A 14,013-nucleotide genomic window follows, 5' to 3' on the forward strand; every position below is an offset into this window, starting at 1 on the left:
GGTTAAGGCAATGCGAGGCACAATGAGTATACAATGCCTTCGGGTATTCTTCTGCTATAATAGCTTGGACACCTCGGAATTCGCCTCTCATTGCTGATGCTCCATCGTATCCCTGACCTCTTAGTCTGTTCATATCCAAACCAAGGGAAACCAATTTTTTCTTTATAGTATTTGCAAGTCCAGCCCCACTTACATCATACACGGGAACAAATGACAGATAATCTTCATGCAGTTCAATGACTTCTGGATCAACATATCTTATATTAATATGAAAATTCCTTTTTCTATTCCCCTTAAATTTACTTTCGAATTTGTAGTCAGCATTTGGAGTCCACGTGTTTTTTAAAACCGCTTCCTTTTCATCTTCGCTTACATTGCGTCTGTCAATGTAACTCCCGATATCATGCTTATTTTGCATTTTTAAACTCGCCATTTCAAATGTGCTTTGCTCATCAAGAGATTGCCTGTGTTCCAAAGAAGGACCTGAACACTGCGATGATTTATTTTCGTCTGCAGCCTGTACAAAATAATGAACAAAGACACTTCTGTAGCATTGTCCGATTAATTGGTTGAGCATGGGTACTAAAGCCTTTGAAAAGTTACAATAAACAAATTCAAAGTATTTATGTTATTATAAATATTTAGGGTATGTTTTTTGACTGTCTACTTCATACGTAACTTCGTAAAATATATAAACAAATAACTCACAGGGAACCTAATAATTAAATGCAGAATGTTATTGTACACCTTTTTTCTACAAAGTACCCCATTAATAACTGCAGTTAATATAAATAACATGCATGTGACTAATGATGTATATAAATTAGTTTCCCCCATTCCATTCACATGCATGAGCTATAAAATGTTATATCAAATAAGTTAATTTTTAACCACTGAATCAAGTCACAGATTTCAAAAAAGTAAATAATGTAATAAAAAATAAATAATAAGAAAAAATTGTTTACACACTCGAAACTTTTAAAAAATTTACTGTCGTCTAAAACTATTAATGTAATTATTATGAAGAAAGAGAAACTATTTTTTTCCTTCGTATAAATGGCATTGATTTAAGCTCAAATAGGATCTTTTTTTTTTGCCCGGCTTGATTTTATGTTGTTTTTCTGTAGCTATTTTGGGTCAGCTTAAGACTCTAAGGCTCCATCTCTAGATGAAACAATAAAAAACATTGATTATTTCCATGTAGGTACCAAAACGTTTTGGTTATTGAATCTAGATTGTGAACAATACCTATTCCCATGGAAAATTTCAGTCCGATTAAAAGCGACTTCGATTCGCATGACATATTTGCGTGTTGGATTATTGGCGTGATTTAATTTATGTTGGCTCACATAAAATAAACAAATAAATAAAAACAAACAGCTGTTTTCATTCTGCCACATATGGAATTAAATTCCGCAAGTAAATTTAATTGACGCGATAAAAGGGTTGTTATTCCTGATTACGTGGCAACTGTAGCCGGAAAAAAAATGCAAATTTCATTTACTTTCCATCCCTTCCCAATACGATCCGCGTTTCCATAGCATTTTATGTTCGACTCAGTCCGTTAGGTACTATTCCAATTGGTGTAATGACATTGAGACATAACGTTTTGAAACCCGTTTCCGTGGCCATGTTAAAAACGGTAAGCATTTTAGAAATGTTATCGAACCTATATGGAAACTTAGTATTTTAGTAATATTAACTTCCAACTCGTGATTAACTTATTAGTTATAAATCTTACCTGTATTGATACACCTGTCATTGTCATATCATCTCCACTTCCGTCTTGCTTCGGCACTTTATTAAAATACGAAAGTAAATTACTTCCTTTCTTTTTTTGTCGCACATATCTATACTTTACGTGTAACCTGGCAACAACTTCCTTCCTATGAAGTACAAAGTTATTCCATCTTTCCTAAGACTAAGCACTGGAACCGAGTAAATGTTACTTCTCTTTGTCCTCAATACCATTGTAAAATATTAAAATTGAGGTAAAATTTAGTATGAATAAGATAAGTGCAAGAGTATTTTAAAATAAATAACAATTATTTATGCAAACTTTATATTAAAAAAAAATATTAACTTTCGGGGGGGCCCCCCTCTGGCTACGCCACTGTTTAATAGTAATTCCTTTCTTGTCGAGATCAGAACCAAAATGTTAATGCGGCAGGATGACTCCTGACAGTCTTTCGCTGAGGGAGGCCATGCGTCGCTCATTTCGGTTGGAACACTCCGCCCAGGAGCATTAGTCGCTATAAACAGGGCATCCAGGTTGTATTTTTTTAGGTGTTGAATGGCAAAGTTTTTGACTTTCCGATAACGCGGATTTTCGTCCGGCCCACCATCTACAAAGATGATTATCACTGGCTTCATGGTGTTCGATTCTGTCATAATTAAGGGTTTGAATGCAGGCACTGATAAAAGTGATATGATATGGGTGTTCGCTGTGGAGGATGCGTGTTTCCCACTCCTTATGGATATGTGTGTCAGCCCGCTGTAAACAACAGCTTCTTCCTTACCGGAACCGTTAGGATCCACGTTGACGCTGGCTCATAAGGAAGGAATAAGTTTGTGCCGCTCTGCCACGACCCAGTCATGGTAAGGTAAAAGTACTCTGTATTCCATATGCATTAAAAGAAGGCTTAGACTTTTCACTGCGCGTAAACCTATTGGTACACGGGCCTTATCGTCTTGAGACAGAACAAATACTTGCTGCTGTCCCAGAAGCGACGCAAGAGATTCCAAGGACCTAATTGTAGCAGTGCAGAATTCCACGTCCTCGTACTTTTTGTGCATTTCGGACTGTGGTTTTGCTAACTTTACGGGTACGGTGCGTACGTGCCTTCTTCCCTCTTGAGTGTTAGAATCGCGTGGGAGTATATGAAGATATTACCGCTTAGCGAAATTTGGAATCCCATCAACAAGAATCTCTCATGTGGGTCGGAGAGAGTGAGACAACTCCTAATCATCTCTGCTGGGCGGCGTTCATCAGCAGCGCTTCAATGAATGTCAATGTTAATTATTATTTCCAGGGGAGCAGGTTCCGAGTCAACCAGAACCAGATCGAGGTTTTACTGCAGCAGGATTGTTTTACTGACGTTCAGCTTTCTCAAGTATTTCTTTGGCTGAAATTTTTTTTTTGCACGCCTGGCAGTGTCTCTTTTTTTCTTTACACATTTTTCTTCTACTTTCAATTATTTCAGTAGTTTTTTTTTATTTCTTCGTGAACATTATCTTTGGCTATACCAGTGTCCCTTGCTACAGTAACAACATTTATTTTCTGTTGAAGTAGGCCTTTTTTTTTCATAAGAGATTCTTGAGCCGGTTTGGTTGGAACATTTTTAGTGATATCGAAACAATCGAAATCGTATGTGGTTCCGTAGACGGGATGCCTAAGTTGTCCACAGTTTCCTCATTAGTAATCTAACTTCGCTATCATGGGTATCGCTCATCTTTCGTTTGACGGCAGTGCTCTCTCTTCCTGCGACTCCGACAATCGATTCCATAAGAGATGAACACGCGGATGAAGTTACAGCATCCGTATCCTATAAACTAAGTGAAAATAAAATATTATTGAGACAGAAAATATACATATATACATAAACATATACATACATATTGTTACAAACGTGAGCAAGGCCGGGACACGTGCAGGTGCAAAGTTGGCTGGCGACTGCCACAACATGATATCCGCCGCGCGCGCCTCGAAGATAACAAGGATTGTTGCTTTCCCCCCTCATTCCCACCACTCCCCGCGCGGCGCCCTGCCTTTGACAGGTAACTGAAACCTGACAGCTGTGGAGTTACGCGAGCCGCCGACATGTGTTTCGAGAGATTTCTGCCGTCGGTTCGGCGCGGAATGACGCGACTGGCCCCGACCGCGCTCGCGAGTTCTGGAAATCACGGCTGATAGATAAAACGAGGACGGTGGCCTCGAGAGAGTCAGTCGGAGTTCAGAGAGAGAGAGAGAGTTCAGGCGGGTGCTTTCCCGCGGCGGAGCTTCCAGGGCGATAGGGTCGCGGGCGTGGCCGAGTTCCAAGCGAAGTTCCGAGCGAGGCGTCGAGTGGGATCTCGGCGAAGGGGAAGTGCGACAGCGGCGGCGGAGTGCGGCGACGGAGTCCTGCGACGGAGGACCACGAGGGGTGCTGCGGCGAGAGTTGCGCCAGAAGTGCAGCTCAGCGAGGCGTGTGGATTGTGAGAAACGAGTGACTGGAGGAAGCAACAGTTTTTTAAGTACAATTGATTAATTGGCATTTTTAGATTAGCTAGTAATGTAAACAGTGGCAATAAATAAAACCATGTGTGATAAAAATCTTTAATTGGGCTATCCTTTACGAACCCGCAGTAAAATCGTTACAATATATACATAGTGCGTTAAACAATAAAGCGTATTTAAAAAGGTTTTCAAAGTCAGAAATCTCGATCTTTTTATTTAGTAAAATTGACCTAAGAGTTTCATAAAAACAACATTTCGCTACGTTTAATTAATAATGTTTAGGGCGATTTCTCATAACGAACATCTAAGTTCATCACATAAATGTTTGCCCCTAGCAGGAATTGAATCCGAGACCCTCAGCTGTTAGCAAGAGCGTTAACCTCTTAGGTTACCGTAAACTGTACTGAAAAAGTGTATATACGCACCTGTTTTTGTTGAAGTGTACGCGAAGTCGGTTGGACATTGGACTTTGCTGACAACAGTGTTGCTGGAGTGCTAATATTTTCGTAGGTAGCTAAAAATACATAATACTTATGACCAGTTCTTTTATAAAAATATAGGTTTGGTTTATATATTACATAGCTAACCTTTATTTAATATTATTAAATGTCAGCAGTAAACTTAACTGTGTAAAATAACTAAGCATTGTTGCTTTCTTCTTCGTAGACTTCACCTTGAACTCCTGTATAACGTATATGTTCTATAAACGTTTCTTTATTTTTTCGTTTTTCTTTAGCCGTTTTTCAAATTTCGTTGGAATTTTTTAGGCTAAGTTGCGCCGGTAAGACAGCATGAGAGGTTTTATAGGCCAAGAAGAGCTGATGATAAAATCTCGCTCTTTTGAGGACATTACAGTATAAACTCACTTTAACAACACTAACTACAGCGATGTGATTCTGCGTACACACTAACGAATACTGACAAACGAAAACAAAATAAAAATGACGTACTATACATTTGAGGGATTCCCCGTAAAACATAAACGAAAAGGGTTGCAAACTTGAGGAATTTTAATTTCCTAGTTTTTTTATTTAAATTAAATAACAATGTTACGTAACGCGTTGTTCGAACCCCCCCTGTCCCCTGCCCGACCTTGTAAAGCATTGTAACATTTTACAAGACCCCCACTGCCCGAAAACTGTGTTACGTAATACTTGAACGCCCCCTAAATTATCTTTATTTCTCCGACATATATTGATAAGGTCAACGCTCAAATTTAATTTTTGTCCTATGGACGACGAGAAGGCTGCGCGCAAGTACAGAGCCTTGCGCTTAGAGGCGGTACCGCACTATTAATACCAGCGAGCGTCACGCTTATCATCCCGCCTCACTACCATACATACACGCTTACCAGACGGACACCTTAACATTGCGATAAAAGGGAGTTTAGTATGTTATTTAATGTTAATAGTTATTCTATCACGTTTTATAAAACGTCATTTACAGATATAGATTTTTAAGGCATAGCACTGACTTGTAATTTTGCTGCATTTGTCAATGAATTTTAAAGTGGTGAGAACGGAAGACACAAATCAAAATATTTATCCCATAAGAAAGCTTAACTTTGGTGTCAGGTGCATATTTAAACGTATGAGATTTGTGTGTTAAATATTTTAATCTTCAAACGACGTTAATTCCATAAATTTTGACTTTTGTAATTTAGAAATTCTAATTTAATAGTTATTTGCTAAGCTCTTGAATAAAAATATAAAATTTTAACTATTTGCTTACTTTCACTCGATAATATTACTGGATTGCAGATATATATAGGCCTACATTTTAGCTGCAGTAGCCGGCGTTGCCCGGTCTGAAGACAGGGTGAAGGGGACCTTTTTCGAAATCAGATGTGGTTAGTAATTGTATTGAAAATTTTAATGTCAAGTGTGCAAAATAATTTATATCACTTTCAGTACCCGACAGACGTTCTGCCAGTGTATAGTTATTTACCTGTATATATCGAAAAATTGGTGGTCTGTATGTAATCTAGACTTTATAAAGCACTATAGAAAAAAGCTGAAAAATAAGTGATTACTAATATTGAAATAATTCCATTATCTAGCTAATGCTCAGCATGCATTGCAATGCCTCATTCAGTTTAGTTTTGTAATATGTTTAAAGTAGTTACACATATACAAATCATCCATATCTCTAAATATATATTTATCTCTAATTACATCTATATATATGTATCTCTCTATTTCTATTTATCTCTTTATATCCACATATACCTCCCACTATCTCTATCTCTTCTATATACAAATCTCTATATAGCGCTATACATCTATATATCTCTTTATCTAACCGATTTCATTCTCTATACCTCTCTCTATTTCAACTTTTCTCTCTGTCTCTTTCAATCTAACTCTGTGTATATATATCACTCTATTTCTTTATTTTATATTCAAATAAATGGTCTCATGCGTGCGCACTTACACAACAAAAACAGACGAAGTGCCGCTATATAATATGAAATAAACACAATTTTTTGAAACGATTCGTGCTCCAACTATTGCTATACCGTTATTGCTATATTGCTACAGTTATACTGTCTCAGAAACCTTCACGGGCATCCGCATAACAACTCACCAAAATTTAATCGCAATCGGATAAATGGTATAGGAACGCATAAGGCACAAACAAACGAAAATTAAAGACATGACAAACGCATCGAACGAAGGTGCGTTTAAAATTCAAGGCAACTCTATCTATTGACGAAGTTAAGAACCAAACTGTTATTAGCACCTTTATTTTGCTAGCCACTGTGAGCTCCACTAAGCGGGCTGGTCTCACCAAGGAAAAAAATATGAATTTGCAAGACCTTACTATGTGTATGATCGTGTGGCAGACATAGAGAAATGACACTCACTCACTATTTGTATGTCTATGACCTATGATTTTTTTCAGTTATAAAAAGAAATTTTCACTTTTTCACTCCCTTAAGGATGGAATTTCATATTAATACTTAGCCTATGTGTTATTCTGATGTATAAGCTATATTATTGTAAAGTGTCATTAAAATCCATTCAGTAGTTTTTAACGTGAAAACAACAAACATCCATCCATACTTACAAACTTTCGCGTTTATAATATTAGTATAAATATATATTTATATATCTGTGCCTCGGAGGGAAGGAGCACTATGACTATTTTCTTAAGTTTTCAGGAGAGCTGTTTAAAGATTTTTTTTAAAGTTTAGCCAGTTAGTAGTATGCAGTGGCGAGGGGTGCGTTTTCCACAAGGGGAAGCAACTACTGGTGTAGGAACCTCCGTCCCATTCATAAAGTGGGTGGTCCGGGGGGTACTCTCCCAAGAAAAATAGAATTTAAGGGGAATATTGGTGCTATTTAAGTGGTTTTTGTGCCTAAACATATAATATACAACTGGTAGACATATTAATATTTTATGGTATAATGTTTTTGAGTTAAGAATTTAACAAAAAATACCTTTATCAAACCCGAAGACTTACCCAGTCCATATCTGTATTATTTTTATACCGGGAGAATTATAACATGCATTACAATTCTCATTGACAGAAAATATTTCCATTACAATACTAATTAAATCTTTAATATAACAAATTATAGCATTCCAGTAATATTTATGACAACACATTAGATTTTTTAAAATGCAAAAGTGTATCTACACAAACCGTAAATAACGATTTAGAATTAACATTTTTAATGATTTTCACAAACTCACCTATAATGCGCAACGTCCCAGCTGTTTAGATCACTACGCCTCAAAGCAGTTTACTCTCTTCGCGGATACTTGCCTTATAGGTTAATATAGGCTTTCTGTATAGATTTTATGCAACAAAAAACAAAAGTACCCTAACTTTTGTACCCAAAATACATTCTTCTCTCCTCTTTTCTCACAAATTCCGCCGTGATACATTCATAAAAATCAACTGTCAGTTTTATTTTTGACAAAAGTTTCTTTTCTATAGAGAAAAGTGCGAGACCAGATAGTCTGTTTTGCCCCATTGTGTTTCGTGAGTAAGTTTTTATTCGTTTTAATGTAGAAAATGAACGCTCCACAGATGATGTTGTAAACGGTATTGTTACCACCAACACACACAATTTATGGAACTGTGAAAAAGCATATTGTAAATCATTGTCATGAATGTATTTAAGAAAATTTTGAACACTTTTGGTTTTCATAGCATCTCGACTATACACAACTTTGAGTTCAGACCTTAGCTTAGAATCAAGATCAAAATAACTGCCATAATATTAGATTAGAGACTTAAACTGGATCTCAGGAAATCTCTGTGAAAACAGCTGGAATTTTGGAGCATTTACAAATTCTAAAAATTTTAATTTATTGATGTTTTCGAAACGAGTTTCGATTTGTGTGATGATGTTGTCTAATATTTCGGCACGTAGCCTCGATTACTCTCGCGTTGGGGCCGAATTTTAGCGTGTCACAGAAAACACTTTCAAAATCGTTTCTGAGTTGACAGAGAAATGCTTTCGTTTCTTGTATTTCCTGAATACAGAAACTGATGTCGAGTTGTTTGGTCTGCAGTATATTATACAAGTGTCCAGTGCTGTCAAAAATCTTAGAAAATAGAACTGGGAAAAAAACTTTTTCAAAAGTTTCTAGAAAACTGATAAAACCTTTTGCTGAAGAAATAGTGTCACTATCCCATTCTTGTGGATGTTCTGTTATCGTGGTAAACATTTCCAAAAGTGAATATTGATTACTAAATGCAGTGTTAACAAGTCTATAATTATAATTCTATCTTGTTGGTGCAACAACTGGCAACCGTTTCCCAACTATCTTATCTAGCAAGCTACCCGTTTAGTAGAGTGCGAAAAAAAAGCAGACAGTCCAGATAGGGTGCTGAAGAACACTCTACACTTGCTAATGTTATTTACAGACTGCGTTAAGAGAATGTTCAAAACGTGTGCTGAGTAATGTACAAACAAAGCACACGGGAATTGGTCACGTACCAGTTTCTGTACGGAATTTAAATTTCCTGCCATAACTGCAGCTCCATCATAAGACTGTGCGACAAGTTTGCTCCCACAGTTAGCTAATGCGACTACGTCAATTGCATGGCTGGCTATGGCTCTCGCTGACCTATTACATCTAACATCAGTGAATCCATAAAATCGCTCGTTTATGTCTCCATCAGTACTTACAAATCTAAAAACAGTGGACAACTGATTAAATTCAGCACAGTTCGATGTCTCGTCGAGTAAAATTGACACAAAAACTGATTTTTCAATTTAATTTTTAATTTCGGCCAACACAACATTCTGAATGGATTCTATTAGATAGTTTTGAATGTTGCATGACATACCAGAAAATACTGTGGCCGCCTCGAGATGCTGCGACAATACTGGATAATAATTCGCAATTTAATCAAGTAATTCGCCATAATTACCACGGTTTTCCGATTCTTTTGTTTTGTCATGACCACGGAATGGCAATTCCTGCAGACCTAAGAAACAAACAACATATATTAAATGCTTCAGAATTTCTCTGTTTCTTTTAACTTTTTCGTTATGACGTTGTGTGCTTAATTGTTTGGATCTATCTAAACCAATATCGACTCTATGTTTCCCAAATTCTATAAGAGACAAAAACAAGTTTATTAAAACAGTTTGTTTAGGCTGTTGCATCTCGCTAACCAAAAAAGTTTTTGATAGACTTTTTTTTTTTAAATGGCGCACAAAACTGCCTTTCTTACGTGTTGCCGTAATAGTAACTTCCGGTGTCGGCATACCTTCTTTAATGATGTCACATCAATCCTGAAAAGTGTAGGCACTGCAGGAAAAATTATTTGCTCGTAATCCACACACACCACACTTACATCCAAGTTTTTCTGTTTCATCATTCATTTAATTTTCTCGGTTCTTAGTCTCACAATTAACTTTCTTAAGTTTCTAAGTACCAAAACTAAAATTAATAAAATCAATAGGTACGAGTTATGTGATAGCGTTACCGCACGCGCAAACAAACGTACCGATTTCGTGTAACACTGTATTATCCTATTCTGTGAGTGTTAGACATCCCTAGGCCTGACCTACAAAAACTGGTACTTCAGTCAAAATACTGGTTCACACGACAAAAATTGTCGTTATAGTTTACGCATATTTTTAAAACTAACTGTGAAACTAGCCTAAGTCTAAAACTGGCTTTAATGTTAATTTTTTGTAGAATAGTAAAAATTAAATCTTGGTATTTTTCGTACCAACACAAAATAAATTCTCTTCATACGTGATCAGAAACTCTGTTAACTGGTACGTGTACCAAGAAACTGGCACGTCAATCATTCCTGAAACGCCACGATTTTTCTAACCTAACTAAACTAAGTGTATTTAGGAGGGGTCCGGGTTAGGGAGGGACCTAGGTGCGTATCAGGCCGAAGCCTATACGCCTTGTCATGCTGGGATTAGCCATGCAGGAAGAGGGTCGCATGCATCATGTGCTAGGAGGGGATTGGCCAGCCATGGCAACGATTGGCGTCATGACTAACTCCCCTCACTCTTAAATATAAACTATAACTAGAGATAGGTTTGGTCTAGGTAAAATCTGCATAGACACAGGGAAACTCGCCACCTGCCGTGCCGAAATGTAGCGGACATAGCCGAAGCAGTCGGCGGAAGAATTCCACCGTCTGCTTCGGCCATGTTCGCTTCAGTTCAGCAAGAAAGCGTTACCTTCATTGCTTCTACCACGTATTTTTACAGCCAATCCCTCCTCGAACCTTTGTACGATGCCTCCCCCTTCCGAAAGGAAACTACTGCGGCAGCCTTCCTGGTGAAAGCGGTCCTACCAGCGCTTCTACACCTAGCAAAGCTTCTAAAACTGCATGTTTTGTGTGTCAACGACTTATTTTCTTATAGCGCACAGCGCACAGTATTGTGTCCCATGAAGATAGTGTAAAAAATACATACACCTAACTGCACGGGCCAAAGTAAAATACTATTCTGAATAAAATATTTATTTAAAAAATACAATGTCTGGAAACTGCCTGAGCAAGCACTGCTTGCCTTGCTTACCCTGACGAGTCGCCACTGTGCGCCATGTTAGTTAGACGCCCAAAACATTGGCTAAAGTGTAGTTTTTGCATTGTGGAAACAGGAGAATGAATTTTTTTTTCAATAAATGTGACTATTTTTAACGTTGGAGATTAGCATTCATTCTTACTATCCTCAGACGTTCTCAAGCTAAATTTTCGCAATATTTTGGGTGGAACAATATGGTGATAAAGGTTTGAAAAGTAACTTCAACTACGTCTCAGCATACCGTCTCCCAACAACTCCTAACTCCATGGTATAAAATTCAGTATTTCTGGTATGCTATTCCACAAAATACATGCCTACCAAAATAAAATGAATAAATTTTCACTGTTGTTTGTCTGATACTTCTCACAATGTGTCTGTGGTAGTACTGTATGATGAAAGCTACTATCTAGCGGGTGTGTTCTAAACTACTTCAAACACCAGGTACCGAGTCCCGGCAGTTAGAGTGGGGAGTGGTGGAGAGGCAACGCCGACCTGGATGTAGAAGGCGGCAAGGCGCGACAGCGACTGGCGCGGCGCCTCGTGGCTGAACTGGAAGCACACCGCCGGCCGGTCCAGGCTTGAGGCGAGCTCGCGCAGGCTGTCGGCGCGGCCGTCCACCGGGTGCACGAGGAACAGTGGCCGACGTTCCCCTGGGACCGTCGCGGCCGGGCCCAGGTGGACCGTCGTGTCGCGGGGCAGCGGCAAGGCAGCCGTGGTCGAGCCGCCCAGCTGCATGAGGGCAACAAAGCGACGGGCCTCCTCTTGTTCCGGCGAGACTCCTTCCACGGGCACCTGCGTCGCCAAGGGAACCATCATGGCAACTAGCACTACTGCCACGTCGTCCTGTAACTACTGCTAATCACAACTATCTTATGGCTGTCGTTATTTTTGCATTTATGAGGTAATACTGAGTGTCTCTTACGAAAATTATTGTTTCATTCAAGAACCATTTTTTTTATAAATCATGGAAAAGATAATCGAATATTCTACAATTTGACTTTCTTTATTTTTACATATTTATTTATGTGTGCAGTATTACTGAAAAGCTGTTCAGGGAATGGTTAACAAAAACTTTTAACTATTGGAGGTACTGGAACCACACAAAGCATAAATGTGCCGGTATGAATACGAACACAGTAGGATCTGCGAACACTATTTTGTAGTAATAAAGTTGTTTCTTGAAAGTTTAGCTGAATGTTTCTGTTCCAATTACTAAACAAAATTACAATGCAGATTTTAGGAATCAACTGACAATTATTCGCCACCGATCCATAGCATTGCCGATGGGCTAGGGCCATTAACATTCACTAAAGTATATGATTTAAAAGCACAAGAATTTTTTATTTCTATGCAGCATTTTTTCATTCTGTCGATTGTTAATTACATGCTGCGCGCGCATTGTAAAAATTGACTCTCATTTTTTTTTCATAACTTGCCTAAAGAAGTATAACTTCAATCATTTCTCACTGCATGCAGGTGTTATCTTGTAACTATTAAGTATAATTGGTTTTTGGTATTGCGCGTGACTTAAGTATTTATTTGCGTTATTCCAGTCATTCCACTACTACTGTTTCATCACAGGCTTAATATTCAGAAGTCTGAGGTATCTTGCTAGAAGTCTGTGCTCGCTGGATAATATACTCTTGTTTTTATTATAGCCATTGAAAATATTTTAACTTTGAGCTAATGCTTTGTTACAAAAGCCTAATGCAACATGACTTTTCGCTAGTTGTTCTCATCCTACAGTTGATATTTCAGATGCACTTATTACATTTTTGGCAATATTGATCCAAGAAACACCAGAAAGATATATAATGTAAAGCATTTACATGCTACATCACTGCTTAAACACGTGGTGTGCTATGCACTATCTATACATATACACAGATAATGTGTGGTGTTGTTAGGTAGGAACAAAATACAATTGTCACTTCCTGAATATGGTATATAGATGTAGGAATGGTGTTATTTAGTTATCAGAGTTTAAATAATAAATAATTTCTCTATGGATATTTATGGCTCTGTAACTAAGTATATTCTGTTATTAAGTTTCAAAATTTATATATGGGTGCCACCCTTATGCACAACTTAAATTCCTTCATAGGTCAAGGTTAATGTCGTGTGGTACATAAGGGAAAAATGAAATATTGTCACACTTTAAAATCTTCACAAGGCATGAGAATAGACAACAGACGACTTGAAAACATAAAGGACACATACATATACACTGTAAAATGACAACATGGAAACATATGATTAATACCAATATTCTTTAATCAAATAAAATTATATTTATGTTTCTAGTTGGTCCAGTGGTATGCTATTCATGTTTTATAAAATTGCTGGATCTAGGTTGCACACATGATAGCATAAAAAAAAAGTTCATATAGTTTCAAAATAATAATGTCTGTTGAAATCTCAAGTTATAATCGAAAATTTTGCGTGAGAAAATAATATTTATTTGCAGTGTTCTTTATTAAAATTGATTTTTATATTCCGCGGCTGAGCTCAATAAATAATTGCGGTGAAGCATCTTGAGACATCTGTCTCAGTTCACCTCTGGGTGTTTGAACAAAGTCAAGTGTAGAAACAGGATACGTGATTGTTTTTATAAAAATGTTTATCTCAAAACGTCCCTTAACACGCTCAACAATGAAAAGTAATATTTAAAAGTCCGTCGGCAATATTACGATGTATGTAGGTAGAAAACAGTTACATTAACATAGCATCATGAGTCGGCTGTTTACTCACGGTAAATCACACCTGAATACACGTCAG

The 14,013-nt window shown here is 37.5% G+C and overlaps 1 protein-coding gene across 1 annotated transcript in view; it reads right to left on the bottom strand.

Annotated features, from left to right (window-relative positions):
- The window catches only part of LOC134535265 (fatty acid synthase-like), a 171,669-nt gene that overhangs the window by 34,333 nt on the left and 123,323 nt on the right, over nt 1–14,013 (bottom strand). The window contains exon 11 of the mRNA XM_063374338.1: nt 11,728–12,027. Coding sequence (XP_063230408.1) covers nt 11,728–12,027 — 300 coding nt within the window. The remainder of the gene's footprint in view (nt 1–11,727; nt 12,028–14,013) is intronic.

The sequence above is a fragment of the Bacillus rossius genome, chromosome 8, assembly GCF_032445375.1.
Source record: "Bacillus rossius redtenbacheri isolate Brsri chromosome 8, Brsri_v3, whole genome shotgun sequence".
NCBI lineage: Eukaryota > Metazoa > Arthropoda > Insecta > Phasmatodea > Bacillidae > Bacillus > Bacillus rossius.